Source organism: Dermochelys coriacea, chromosome 23 (assembly GCF_009764565.3).
Source record: "Dermochelys coriacea isolate rDerCor1 chromosome 23, rDerCor1.pri.v4, whole genome shotgun sequence".
NCBI lineage: Eukaryota > Metazoa > Chordata > Testudines > Dermochelyidae > Dermochelys > Dermochelys coriacea.
In genome coordinates, this window is record NC_050090.1 from 5,466,070 (window position 1) to 5,479,772 (window position 13,703).

The window sequence follows — 13,703 nt, forward strand, 5'->3', positions numbered from 1 at the left end:
CCCATCATTTTATATGTATAGTTGGGATTATGATTTCCCATGTGCATTACTTTGTATTTATCAATGATGACTTTCATCCGCCATTTTGTTGCCCAGTCACCCAGTTTAGTGAGGTCTCTTTCTAACTCTTCACAGTCAGCTTTCGACCCTATCTTGACTAGTTTTGTATCGTCTGCACACTTTGTCATTTCACTGATCACCCCTATTTCCACATCATTTATGAATGTGTTGAACAGCCCTGGTCCCAGTACCGACTCCTGGGGGGCTTACCTTTCTCCACTGTGAAAACTGACCATTTATTCCTACCCTTTGTTTCCCGTCTTTTAATCAGTTACTAATCCAGGAGAGGACTTTCCCTCTTATCCCATGACATCCCAAATACACTATATCCACTGGATCACCTTTGTCCACATGCTTGTTGACCCTCTCAGAGAATTCTAATAGATTGGTGAGGCATGATTTCCCTTTACAAAATCTGCGTTGACTCTTCCCCAAGATATTATGTAGGCCTCAACTGTAGTATTATGTCCAGTTCTGGGCACCACATTTCAGAAAAGAAGTGGACAAAATTGGAGAAAGTCCAGAGAAGAACAACAAAAATGGTTAAAGGTCTAGAAAAGATGACCTATGAGTAGGTGACCAGATGTCCCATTTTTAAAGGGACAGTCCCGGTTTTTGGGACTTTTTCTTATATAGGCACCTATTACCCCCCCACCCCCATCTCGTTTTTTCACAGTTCCTATCTGGTTACCCTACCTATGAGGGAAGATTGAAAGAACTGGGTTTGGATAAGAGAAAACTGAGAGGGGACATGAGAAAAGTTTTCAAGTTGTTACAAGGAGGAGGGAGAAAAATTGTTCTTGTTAACCTCTGAGGACAGGACAAGAAGCAATGGGCTTAAATTGCAGCAAGGGCAGTTTAGGTTGGACATTAGGAAAAACGTCCTGTCAGGGTGGTAAAGCACTGGAATAAGTTGCCTAGGGAGGGTGTGGAATCTCCATCACTGAAGATTTTTAAGAGCGGTTTGGACAAACCCCTGTCAGGGGTGGTCTAGATAATACTTAGTCCTGCCTTGAGTGCAGGGGACTGGACTAGATGACCTCTCAAGGTCCCCTAAGTGCTACGATTCTATGATTTATCTATGTGTCTGATAATTCTGTTATTTACTATAGTTTCAACCAGTTTGCCTGGTACCAAAGTTAGGCTTACCAGTCTGTAATTGCCAGGATCACCTCTCTAACTTAAAAATATATATATATATCGGTATTACTTTAGATTTTGGTGACTTGTTACTTTTTAATTTATCAATTTGTTCCAAAACCTCCCCTATTGAAACCTCAATGTGGGACAGTTCCTCAGACTTGTCACATAAAAAGAATGACTCAGGTGTGGGAATTTCCCTCACATCCTCTGCAGTGAAGACCGATGCAAAGAATTCATTTTGTTGCTCCACAAACACCTTGTCTTCCTTGAGTGCTCCTTTAGCACTTTGATCGTCCAGTGGATCCCACTGATTGTTCAGTAGGCTTCTTGGTTCTGATGTACTTGAAAAAATGTTGCTGTTAATTTGTGAGGTTTTTGCTAGTTGATCTTCACAATCTCTTTTGGCCTGCCTAATTATACTTTTATACTTGACTTGCCAGAGTTTATGCTCTTTCTATTTTCCTCAGTAGGATTTGACTTCCAGTTTTTAAAGGATGCCTTTTTGCCTCTAACTCCTTCTTTTAGTCTGCTGTTTAGCCAGGGGGGCTATTTTTTTGGTTATCCTACTGTTTGTTGTTGTTTTTTGTTTTAATTTGGGCTATACATTTAAGTTGAGCCTCTATTATGGTGTTTAAAAATAGTTTCCATGCATCTTGCAGGCATTTCTCTCTTGTGACTGTTTTAGTTTCTGTTTAACTAGCTTCCTTATTTTTCTGCAGTTCCCCTTTTTGAAGTTAAATGCTACCGTGATGGGTTTCTTTGGTATTTTCTCCCCTACAAGGCTATTAAATTTAATTACATTATGGTCACTGTTACCAAATGGTTAAGACAGGGCCGGATTTAGGGTCAGGAGATCCAAGAGTCTACCTGGGGTGCTGGACTTGGGGTGAGCCAGACTTGAGGTGCTGTTTTTGTTGTTAGCGACAAAAGGGAAATAGAATGTTTGAAGTGACATGTTCAGGTGTTCCGTATGTGGATTCATTTTTCACTAATCTCCTAGAATGTTCTGGACCTGTGTAGAATAAATACAGATTTACAGATCCTAGCATGCAAATTTATCGTCTTATAGGACAGGGATAAATCTGGCATGCAAATCGTGTATCAAAGCCATTAAATGGGCTACAAATGCAATAAAAATAAGGTATTCAAAAGTTTAACAAATGGAGAGGGATGTGCCAAAAAGATGCTCCTTGCCTGGGGCACCATTTAGTCTAAGGCCAGCCCTGGGTTCAGTTATATTCACCTTTTGGACCAGATCCTGTGTGCTACTTAGGACTGAATCAAAAATTGCCTCTCCCCTTGTTGGTTCCAGCAGGACTAGCTGCTTCAAGAAGCAGCCATCCATGGTGTCTAGAAATTTTATCTCTGTCTCCCATTCTGAGTTGACATGTACCCAGTCCCTATGGAGATAGTTGAAATCCCCCATTATTCTTGGGATTTCTGTTTTTGTAGCCTCTCTAATAAATCTGAATATTTCACAGTCACCATCACCATCCTGGTCAGGTGATCGGTAGGATATTCCTACTGCTATGCACTTATTATCCAAGCATGGAATTTCTATCCATAGGGATTTGATGGTTCAGTTTAATTCATTTAAGATTTTTATTGTGTTTGACTCTATGCATTCTTTCACACACCCCCACCAGCATAACCTACCCTGTTATTTCTATGTATTTTGTACCTTGGTATTACCGCGTCCCACTGATTATCATTGTTCCACGAAGTTTCTGTGATGCCTATTATAGCAATATCCTCATTTAATACCAGGCACTCTAGTTCACCCATCTTAATATTTAAACCTCTTACATTTGTATATTAGCACTTACAAAATTTGCCAGTATTTAGTTGTCTGCCTTCCTGTGATGTAATTGAGTGGGACTCTTTTTCCTTCAACTGTTTCTCTACAGTTCCTGCCTGTACTTTACCAACTTCTACCCTCTCCTCTTTACTAGCACTTAGATAAATCCTCCCCTAAGGGATGTCTCTGTCTGAGCCGTGTGCTCCTAGGCACCTGTTGGCTTCACCCAGCCCTTAATTTACAACCTCCTCTATGACCTTTCTAATTTTACATGCCAGCAATCTGGTTCCGTTTTTGTTTAGATAGAGCCCATCCTTCCTTGTATAGGCTCCTCCTTTTCCAAAAGATTCTCCAGTTCCTAATAAACCTAAACCCCTCCTCCCAACACCATTGTCTCATCCATGCATTGAGACCCTGCATCTCTGCCTGTCTAACCGGCCCTGTGCATGGAACTGGCAGCATTTCAGAGAATACTACCATGGAGTTCCTGGACCTCTTACCTAGCAGCCTAAATTTGGCCGCGAGGACCTCTCTCCTACCTTTCCCTGTGTCACTGGTACTGACATGTACCTCCAGCTCCTCCCCAACACTGCACATAAGTCTGTCTAGATGTTTCATGGTCTCTGCATCCTTCACACCCGGCAGGCAATTCACTGTGCAGTTCTCCCAGTCAAATACAACTATCCATATTTCTAACAATCGACTTCCCCATCACTATGACCTGGCTCTTCCTAATAACTGGGGTCCCCTCCCGCTCCCACTCCTCCATATATCGATTCATTTTTCACTAACCTCCTAGAATGTTCTGAACCTATGTAGAATAAATACAGATTTACAGATCTTAGCATGATAATTTATCGTCTTATATGGCGGGGTAAGGGGTCTCCTTGGTGCATCTGGAAGGAGGGTCCCAGCGATGGGATCATTTCCTTCCACCCCAGCTTAATGTTCTCCTTCCTTCCTCCGCAGCACAGACTGGGAGTGGGACCCGTTCTGCTGTGCCCCAGAAAGTCTCCTCTCTGTACCTCTCTGTCTCCTTCAGCATCTCCAGTTCAGTCACTCTGGTCTCCAGAACCTGTGCTCAGTCTCTGAGGGCCATGACTTGCTTGCACTGACCCCACTCCTTTCCCAGAGCTGGGGATAGAATGAGGAGTACTGGCTCTTGTCCCCCCCTCCTCTAACCACTAGATTCCACTCCCCTCTCAGAGCTGGGATAGAACCCAGGAGTCCTGCTCAGAGCTGCCCCTACTCTAACTACTAACAGATGTGAGATGACTGGTGGTTTGTGCATTGGTGAAAGTGGCCTGCGGTAATGTGCGGATGGCTATTGTGGTTTGTGGTGTTGATGCTTTGGGGAGGGCGGTGGGCAGTGCTGGTGGCGGTTGGTGGTCTGTGCTCTGATGTTAGTGGTGGATTGCAGGGAGGGAGGTGTGTGGTGTGGCGAAGGAGGTTTGCGGGGCACGTGGGCTGTGGTGCCACAGGCTGTGGTGCTGATGGAGTACTGAGCGTGGTCTGTGGTTTGGTGAGCCTGGGCTGTGCTACCGTGGTGCTGTGGGCTGTGGTTGGCGAGCATGCATTGGTGGTTGGTGAGAGTGGGCATGGGTCATGGCATCAAAGTTGGTGGGGGTAGGCCGAGGACCATGGTTGGTGAAGGTGGGCTATGGTGCCATGGTGTTGGTGGTTGGTAAAGGTGGGCCATGGTGCCATGGGCTGTGGTTGGTGAGGGTGAGAGTGGGCCGTAGTGCCATGGGAAGTGGTTGGTGAGAATGGGCATGGGCCATAGCATCATGGTTGGCAAGGGTGGGCAGTGGTGCCATGCTTGGCAAGGGTGGGCCCTGGTGTTACAATGTTGGTGGTTGGCAAGCGTGGACCATGGTGCCATGGGATATGATTCATGAGGGTGGGCCATGGTGCCATAGGCCATGGTTGGCAAGGGTGGGCACATGCCATTGGCTGTGATTGGACAGGCTAAACCATAGTGTCAGTGTCTGGCGAGGGTGGGCTAAGGTGCCATGGGCCGTGGTTGGCGAAGGTGGGCTATGGTGCCATGGTGTTGGTGGTTGGTAAAGGTGGGCCGTGGTGCCATGGACTGTGGTTAGTGAAGGTGAGCGGAGGTGCCATTGGCCATGGTGGGTGAAGGTGGGCTGTGGTGCCATGGGCCGTGGTTGGTGAAGGTGGGCATCTGCCCATGGGCTGTGGTTGGTGAAGGTGGGCTGTGGTGCCATGGGCCATGGTTGGTGAAGGCGGGCTGAGGTGCCATGGGACTTGGTTGGCCATGCTAGGCCATAGTGTCAGTGTCTGGCGAGGGTGGGCTGTGGTGCCATGGGCCGTGGTTGCTGAGGTGGGCCATAAAGTTGGGGGTTGGCAGGGTGGGCAGTGGCGTTGCTGGTTTGGCTGGCTCGGAGAGGCTGGGGGTGGTTATGGGATGGGGAGGGGGTTACATTTTGAGCTAACCTGAGGGTCCCTGACTCATTCAGGGCCCTCCCCCCATTTCCCTCCTGTCTTCTCCGAACCTCCGACTCTGTGTGTGGATGGGGGGAAGTGGGGATGGGGCCGGGCCTCATGCTGTGCCCCCCCAGCCCCCCGGATCCTTGAGCCCCTTATGCCAGGCCCCAGGGGGAGGGGCTCTCCAGCCTGCGCTGGGCCCCAACCCTCGCTGTGGGGCAACTGGGTCCCCCCCTGCCAGCTCTCTTCCTCCCCTTCCTGCCTGGGGCCCCTCGCCGCACCCCGCGGCGGTGGGGGGCTCATTGCTGGGGACAAAGGGTCCCTCATCACCCAGGTAACCAGCGGATGGCAGATGAGGGGGTGCCGGTTGCCATGGCGACAGGCCCTTGAGCCCTCGGCTCCATCACGGCTGCTGGGGGGGGAGGGGGTTTCAAAACGCTGCAGGTTGCCATGGTAACCTGGCTGTGCCTGTTTTGTTGAGGCAGCAGCTGAGGGGGGGAGGTTGGGGGAAACCCTGGGGGGAGGGGGCATGGCGAGGGGCGGGGGGTAATGAGGGGGATGGGGGATGTGGGGAAGGAGGGGGAGGGGGGCCATGCAGAGGGGCAAACTGGGAGGGGCAGGGGGGATGTAGGGGGAGGGAAGGAGGAAGAGAAGGGGGATATAGGGAGGGGGAAGGGGATGCAGGGAGAGGGGAGATATATGGGGAGGGGGATGTTGGCCAAGGAGGGGGACGTGGGGAGGGGAGAGAGAGGGGAAGGGGGAGGTGGAGATGTGGGGAAGGGGGACATGGGGAGGGGAAAGTGGGGAAGGGGATGCGGGGAGAGGAGAGGCATATGGGGAGGGGGATGTGGGCCAAGGAGGGGGACGTGGGGAGGGGTGGGAGAGGGGAAGAGGGTTTGGGAGGTGGGGAGGAGAGAGCTGGGAGGGGGGACATGGGGTGGGGGGATGTTGTGGGGAAGGAGAGAGACCAAAAATCCTTGGTTTCCCTCCCTCTCCTCCCTGCCGTGGCTCCCCCATACAGTGGCTTTGGCACCAGCCGAGGGCGTTTTCCCCCCAGCGCTGTACCCCACACCCTGGGGATGAACCTCCCCACCATGGGGAACGAATGCTCGGCAGGGATTGAACCAGAACCCCCAGCCCCAAAGCCTTAGACCCTGAGCTAAAGGGGGAGCACCAGGGGTCTCCCCCCAGCTCTGGGTGGGGAGTGGAATCTAGTGGTTAGAAGGGGGGCTGGGCATCAGGACTCCTGGGTTCGATCCCCAGCCCTGCCACAGGCTCAGCTTGTGACCTTGGGGAGGGCAAGTCCCAACCCCCCTCAGTTTCCCCATCAGCCGATGGGAGAGGTCACAGGGTGGAGGTGAAAGGCTGGCATTCAAGGGAGATGGGGGGTGCCAAGAGCTTCCTTCCCTGGGGGGGCTGACACCAGCTCTGTCCAATGGCCGGGGTCCCAGGGGGAGCAAAGGGGGTGTGGGGCCCTCATTGGCAGTCCTGCCAGCTGTTGGCTTTAAACAGGCAGCAGCTGGCGGGGCATGGCTGAACATGTTAACCCTCTATGTGCCACGCTGGGCCCTTCTGAAGCTGGGGCTAGCCTGGTGAGAGCTGGAGGGGGATGGGAGGCAGGCATTGGTTGGGTGAGGGGAGGCCAAGGCAGTGGTGGCTAGTCAAAGCTTCAGCTGAAACACTCACTCCCCTCTTACACATGCATCCTCCTCATGCACACTTGCCTGCTTGCACACTTGTTCCTTTGCGATCAGTTGTCCTCGTGCACACCCACGCACACTCTCATTCCTCTGGCATCAATTGTTGCCCTCTTATACACATCCTCCCCCTTGCACACTCACCTTCCTCCATCACCCCCATTCATAGATTCATAGATACTAAGGTCAGAAGGGACCATTCTGATCATCTAGTCCGACCTCCTGCACAGCGCAGGCCACAGAATCTCACCCACCCACTCCTATGAAAAACCTCACCTATGTCTGAGCTATTGAAGTCCTTAAATCATGGTTTAAAGACTTCAAGGAGCAGAGAAGCCTCCCTCAAGTCAACCATGCCCCATGCTACAGAGGAAGGCGAAAAACCTCCAGGGCCTCTCCAATCTGCCCTGGAGGAAAATTCCTTCCCGACCCCAAATATGGCGATCAGCTAAACCCTGAGCATATGGGCAAGATTCACCAGCCAGATACTAGAGAAAATTCTTTCCTGGGTAACTCAGATCCCATCCATCTAATATCCCATCTCAGGGGATTAGTCCTATTTACCCTGAATATTTAAAGATCAATTACTTACCAAAATCCCATTATCCCATCATACCATCTCCTCCATAAACTTATCAAGTAGAATCTTAAAACCAGATAGATCCTTTGCCCCCACTGCTTCCCTTGGAAGGCTATTCCAAAACTTCACTCCTCTGATGGTTAAAAACCTTCATCTAATTTCAAGTCTAAACTTCCTGGTGGCCAGTTTATACCCATTTGTTCTTGTGTCCACATTGGTGCTGAGCTTAAATAATTCCTCGCCCTCTCCTGTATTTATCCCTCTGACATATTTATAGAGAGCAATCATATCTCCCCTCAACCTTCTTTTAGTTAGGCTAAACAAGCCAAGCTCCTTAAGTCTCCTTTCATAAGACAAGTTTTCCATTCCTGGGATCATCCTAGTAGCCCTTCTCTGTACCTGCTCCAGTTTGAATTCATCCTTTTTAAACATGGGAGACCAGAACTGCACACAGTATTCTAGGTGAGATCTCACCAGTGCCTTGTATAATGGTACTAAAACCTCCTTATCCCTACTGGAAATGCCTCTCCTGATGCATCCCAAAAGCGCATTAGCTTTTTTCACAGCCATATCACACTGGCAGCTCATAGTCATCCTATGATCAACCAATACTCCAAGGTCCTTCTCCTTTTCTGTTACTTCTAATTGATGCGTCCCCAACTTATAACTAAAATTCTTGTTTGATTAATCCCTAAATGCATAACCTTACACTTCTCACTATTAAATTTCATCCTATTACTATTACTCCAGTTTACAAGGTCATCCAGATCCTCCTGTATAATATCCCGATCCTTCTCCGAATTGGCAATACCTCCCAGCTTTGTATCATCTGCAAACTTTATTAGCACACTCCCACTTTTTGTGCCAAGGTCAGTAATAAAAAGATTAAATAAGATTGGTCCCAAAACCGATCCCTGAGGAACTCCACTGGTAACCTCCCTCCAACCTGACAGTTCACCTTTCAGTAGGACCCGTTGCAGTCTCCCCTTTAACCAATTCCTTATCCACCTTTTGATGTTCATTTTGATCCCCATCTTCTCCAATTTAACTAATAATTCCCCATGTGGCATGGTATCAAATGCCTTATTGAAATCTAGGTAAATGAGATCCACTGCATTTCCTTTATCTAAAAAATCTGTTACTTTTTGATTCCTTTGGTATCAGTTCCCTTACACACTCACTTCCCATTTGCACACTCACCCCTTTGGTGTCAGTGTTCTCTCCTTTTGCACGCTCCCTCCCTGCAAGCCCACATCAGTGCATCCCTCTCCAGCTTGGTGCCCTCTGTGCCCAGAACTCTGGGTGCTAACCTGCCCGTGCTCTCCCCTCCCAGGCACCACAGAGCGGGTGTGCCTTGTGCAGGGCACAGCCGAGGCCCTCAACGCCGTCCACAACTTCATCGCCGAGAAGGTGCGCGAGATCCCCCAGTCCGTGGTGAAGCCGGAGTCTGTCAACATCCTGCAGCCACAGACCACCATGAACCCAGACCGCGCCAAGCAGGTGAGATCCAGGGGACCGGACACTCTCCCAGGCAGTGGTGGATTAGCCACTGAGCCAATGGGAGGGCCTTGGAAAAAATCCACTGCCGGGCAGCAGAAGCCCAGAGCCCAGGCCGCCATGCGGGGTGGGGGAAGCCCCAGCGACCCGAACCCACTCCCTGGCAGAAGCACTGTGCAGCTGGGGCAGAAGAAGCCCCAGCGCCCCGACCCTGATCCCCCACAGAAGCGCTGGGGGTGGTGGGGGAAGCCCCAGCGCCCGGACCTGGCTGCAGTCCCGGGACTGGAGGAGCTCTCACTCCCTGCCGCGGCCCTGGGGCCAGAGCGGGGGGACAATCTTGGGGGAGGGCAGAAAGGAGCAAACAGGTTGTGGGGCCACAGTGCGGGGGCAGAATGAGGGGACCCTGGATGGAAAAGGGGCGGGGACCAGGGAAGAGACAGAAAGGGGTGGGGCTGTGGGCAGGGCCACAGGCGCAGCACGGGAGTGGGACCGCAGGTGGAAGGTGTGGGCAGGGGCCCCAGGAAACCTTAATCCGCAGACCCTGTGATTGTCCTGAGCTCCCCAAATCCCAGCCAGCAGTGCCCAGTGTCGCCACACAGGGGCTGTCAGCAGCACACACTGCCCTCAGCAGCCAGGGCAGGGGCGGTACGCATCCTCCTGTACACCCACTGTAATATGCAACGGCTGTAACGCACCTATCAGCAGCCACAAAGGCCTTGGTGTCTCTGGGATGCTGTAGCGTGGGGCTAGGGCAACACTGCCCAGGGGTTAGTGCAGCGATTGTTGGGGGCAAGTGGAGTTTCACAGTCCATCCCCCCCAACCTCTATCGCTGGGGTTCTGAGTTCAGATCCTGTCTCTAGTCACACATGAAGTGAGTTGGTTGGGTCTCTTTTTTTAGTGGGGAATTTGCTGCATTCTGGGATAGCCAGGGACTGCGGGTTGGGAGAAAGGGACACTGGCAGAGCTGTGTGTGTGTGGGGAGCCCAGGGCTGGGATAGTGGGGGGCTGCAGGTCGGGATTGAGGGACACTGGCAGAACTGGGAAAGATAGGGGAAGTGCTGGGCTGGGGGCTTTGGGTCAGCAGAGCTTGCGGGAGTGCTGGGGCTGCAGGTTGGGACTGAGGGGCACCAGCAGAGGTGTGGTGGGAGAGCCCAGGACTGGGCTAGCAGGGGCCTGCAAGTTGGGATTGAGAGGCCCTGGCAGAGCTACAGGAGGGGAGGAGCCCCGGAGCTGGGTTGTGGATCAGGATTGGGTCTAGAGGTCCCACAGAGCGGTGCACTCTAGGCAGTAATCCCACAGAGCATCTCTTCCTCTTCTGCCGCTAAGAGTTATAGGAAGGCGGAGGGGGTTGCAGGGTATCCCCATTGGCCCCAGTAGACTCTCCCCAATTCCCACGCCCTCCCTCAGGTCCTCGAGTGACACCATCCAGTGCAAGGATGTGCCATGACCAGACTGAGGCCCATGTGATGGCCTTTGCCTGGACGCCAGGGTCCTCTCGGGACAGCACTTGTCATTCCCAAGAAGAAAGTGTGCAGAGATGACTTCATATCTCCTTTAGCCCACCCTGTCCATCCCTATGGGGCCAGGGAGGGAACATCCACTCAGTCCATTCCCCCTGGGTGGGGGTGGAGGGGGTGTTGTTCCCTCCATGCCATTCCCACCCAGGGCAATAGCTACTCTGGTCTGTTTCCCCAGAGTCACAAGCCCAGCCTCCAGGATCAATAGGACTGCAGCAAGGTGGGAATTCTAGGGGTTGGGACCACAGACTGGGGGCCAGGACGCCTGGGTTCGCTCCCCAGCTCTGGGAGGGGACAGGCTCTCTTGGGTTAGAGCAGGGGGGCTGGGAATCAGGACTCCTGGGTTCTAATCCTGACTCTTGGCTTTAACTCCCCTTTCCCTCCCACCAGGGAAAGGGGATTGACACCGCGCGTGCCCTCACTCCCCCAGGCTCCTTTGCCCTTGTAACCTGCATCCTGTTGTCCCTCCTGTCTGCAGGAAACAGGCAGGGCACTAGGCCTGGTCACAGCCTGCCCACCCCCTGCTATCTCCTCCCACAGCACAGGTCACCCCGGGCAGTCCCTTGACAGGAATGGAGCTGTGGGTGCACTGGGTCAGCACCCCCCACCCCCGCCCAGGCCTGGCTGCTTCAAAGACAACAAGGGCTCACTTGACTTTCCTGACTGTCAAGTTTCAGAGTAGCAGCCGTGTTAGTCTGTATTCGCAAAAAGAAAAGGAGGACTTGTGGCACCTTAGAGACTAACAAATTTATTTGAGCATAAGCTTTCGTGAGCTACAGCTCCCTTCATCGGATGCATCCGATGAAGGGAGCTGTAGCTCACGAAAGCTTATGCTCAAATAAATTTGTTAGTCTCTAAGGTGCCACAAGTCCTCCTTTTCTGACTGTCAAAGAAACAGAGCACGAATGAGTCCGACACTTCCCTTTGCCCGGCACACTCCTGTCCCCCTTCCCACAGTGCCCCCCGCTGGGAGAGTCTGGGGCTGGCATAGCCGGGAGATCCTCCCACAGCCTGTGCTCCTGCCCTGCTCCCCACAGCGCCCCCCGCTGGGAAAAGCCGGGGTTGCTAAAATCTCCCAAGAAATCTCCTGTTGAACAGGACACAGTGTGGGTCTCTTGCCCCTTTGAGTCCCTGAATACATGGCTCACCCTGTGCTGGCAGGAGGAAGCACTGGAGGCCAGGGCAGGGAAAGCCCTTTTCCAGTGCAAGATGCCCCTTTGGGCTGTATTTTAGGCACCCCCATCCATCCCAGGCCTGGCTGCCCCCAAAGGGCTCCTGGCGCAGGCAGGGGAGAGCAGAAGACAATTTATGTGCTGAGGAGTAGTGGGACGGGAGCAGCTGGCACCATGGGGCACGCCCTGCTCCCCTCATGGATCCCTGGCCTGAAGGGATCAGCGGGGGTGGGCAGCAGGTTCTGGAAAGTCCATGGGCTGCTGGAGGAGGTAGGAGGAGGAAACATGTGCTCAGTAGTTCCAGGAGTGGAGTGTGGTCTAGTAGTTACAGTGGAGGGGAGGGGCTGGGAGCCAGGACTCCTGGGTTCTATTTTTTGCCCCTTGGCTTGCAACTAAGCTGCATGGCACCAATCTGTGCCCAGATCCTGGCGGGGAGGATGGAGCTGAGGCCGGGGATCCAGCTGCTGTGGGGGCTGCAGGGGAGGCTGTTGCCCAGTGGTATCCAGGATGTGGTGGCAGCTGGGGATTTGGAAGGGGGCATGGGGTCTATACCGGGAGCCAGGTGGTGCCCAGGAGCCAGTCTGGCCTAGGAGAGCAGCTTCCACCCCTGCAGGGTCCCCTTGCCATGGCAGCAGGGGGCAGGCTCTGTGATGTGTCAGGCTGCCTGGCCTGGCAGGGCCTCGCCGCCATTGCGTTGAGAGAGGGAGGGCTCTGGGGCGGGGGGTCCGGCAGCAATGGGGTCTGGGTGGGGTGCCAGGAGCTCTGTCCTGGCTAGTGGCCCTGAGCAGAGATTGTCTGTGTGAGGGAGATTGGCTGGGTGTACCTAGGGCTGGGCAGGCCAGGTGCTAGGTAAGCCAGGTGCTGGGTGGACTGAGCTCTGGGTGTGGTGGCGGGACTGAGTGCACCTTCGCCTGCCCCTCCTGCCTGTTCCTCTCTCCCCCCTTTTCGCTATCCTCCCCTGCCCCTCATTGGAGGCTGTCAGCCCAAACTGCCCCTCGAGACCTCAGAGGTTACCTGAGATGAGTCCAGGGAGTCCCCACTTCCCGCACGGCAGGGGCCAGCTCCCATCCCTCAGGATCTCACAGCCCTGCACAAGCTTTCACAGACTGAGCCATATGCTCCAGTGAGGTGGGGAAACTGAGTCACAGGGCAGTGCTGGGACGTGAGCAAGTTCACACAGCCAGTCAGTGGCAGAGCTGGGGCTAGAACCCAGGAATCCTGACTCCTAGCTCCCCCGCTCCCTGCTCTAACCACTGGACTGCACTCCCCTCCTATGGAGCTGGGTGGTTTATGTGCAGAGGAGGGAGCTGTTAGAAGGAACTAGTGACAGTTCCCCCATCCCAGTCCTAGTGGTCAGTTCCAGATTCGCAGCCCCCTGCTACCCCAGCCCTGGGCTCCCCAACCCACAGCTCTGCCAGTACCCCTCACTCCTGACTCACAGCCCCCTGCTACCCCAGCCCTGAGTTCTCCCCACAGCTCTGCCAGTGCCTCTCACTCCTGACTCGCAGCCCCCTGCTACTCCTGCTGTGATCTCCCCACCCCCAGCTCCACTGAAGACCCTGGTGTCATGAAGAAGCCCAGGGCCAGGGTAGCAAGGAGCTGCGGGCACATGCACCAACTTTCCACTTTGTCGGGAGATGCTCAACCCCTGGCTCTGCCCCAGACCCTACCCGAACTCCACCCCATTCCTCAAGGCTACATCCCACGCCACCCCTGCCCAACCTCTTCCCACCCCGTTCCACCCCCTCCCTCGAGTGTGCTTCATCATTGCTCCTCCTCCCTCCCCCCAGCAT

At 53.4% G+C, this 13,703-nt stretch overlaps 1 protein-coding gene across 1 annotated transcript in view; it reads left to right on the forward strand.

The window, feature by feature from the left end:
• The window catches only part of NOVA2 (NOVA alternative splicing regulator 2), a 46,196-nt gene that overhangs the window by 20,698 nt on the left and 11,795 nt on the right, over positions 1 to 13,703 (forward strand). Inside the window, exon 3 of the mRNA XM_038382298.2 lies at positions 9,057 to 9,223. Within this exon, the coding sequence (XP_038238226.1) occupies positions 9,057 to 9,223 (167 nt within the window). The remainder of the gene's footprint in view (positions 1 to 9,056; positions 9,224 to 13,703) is intronic.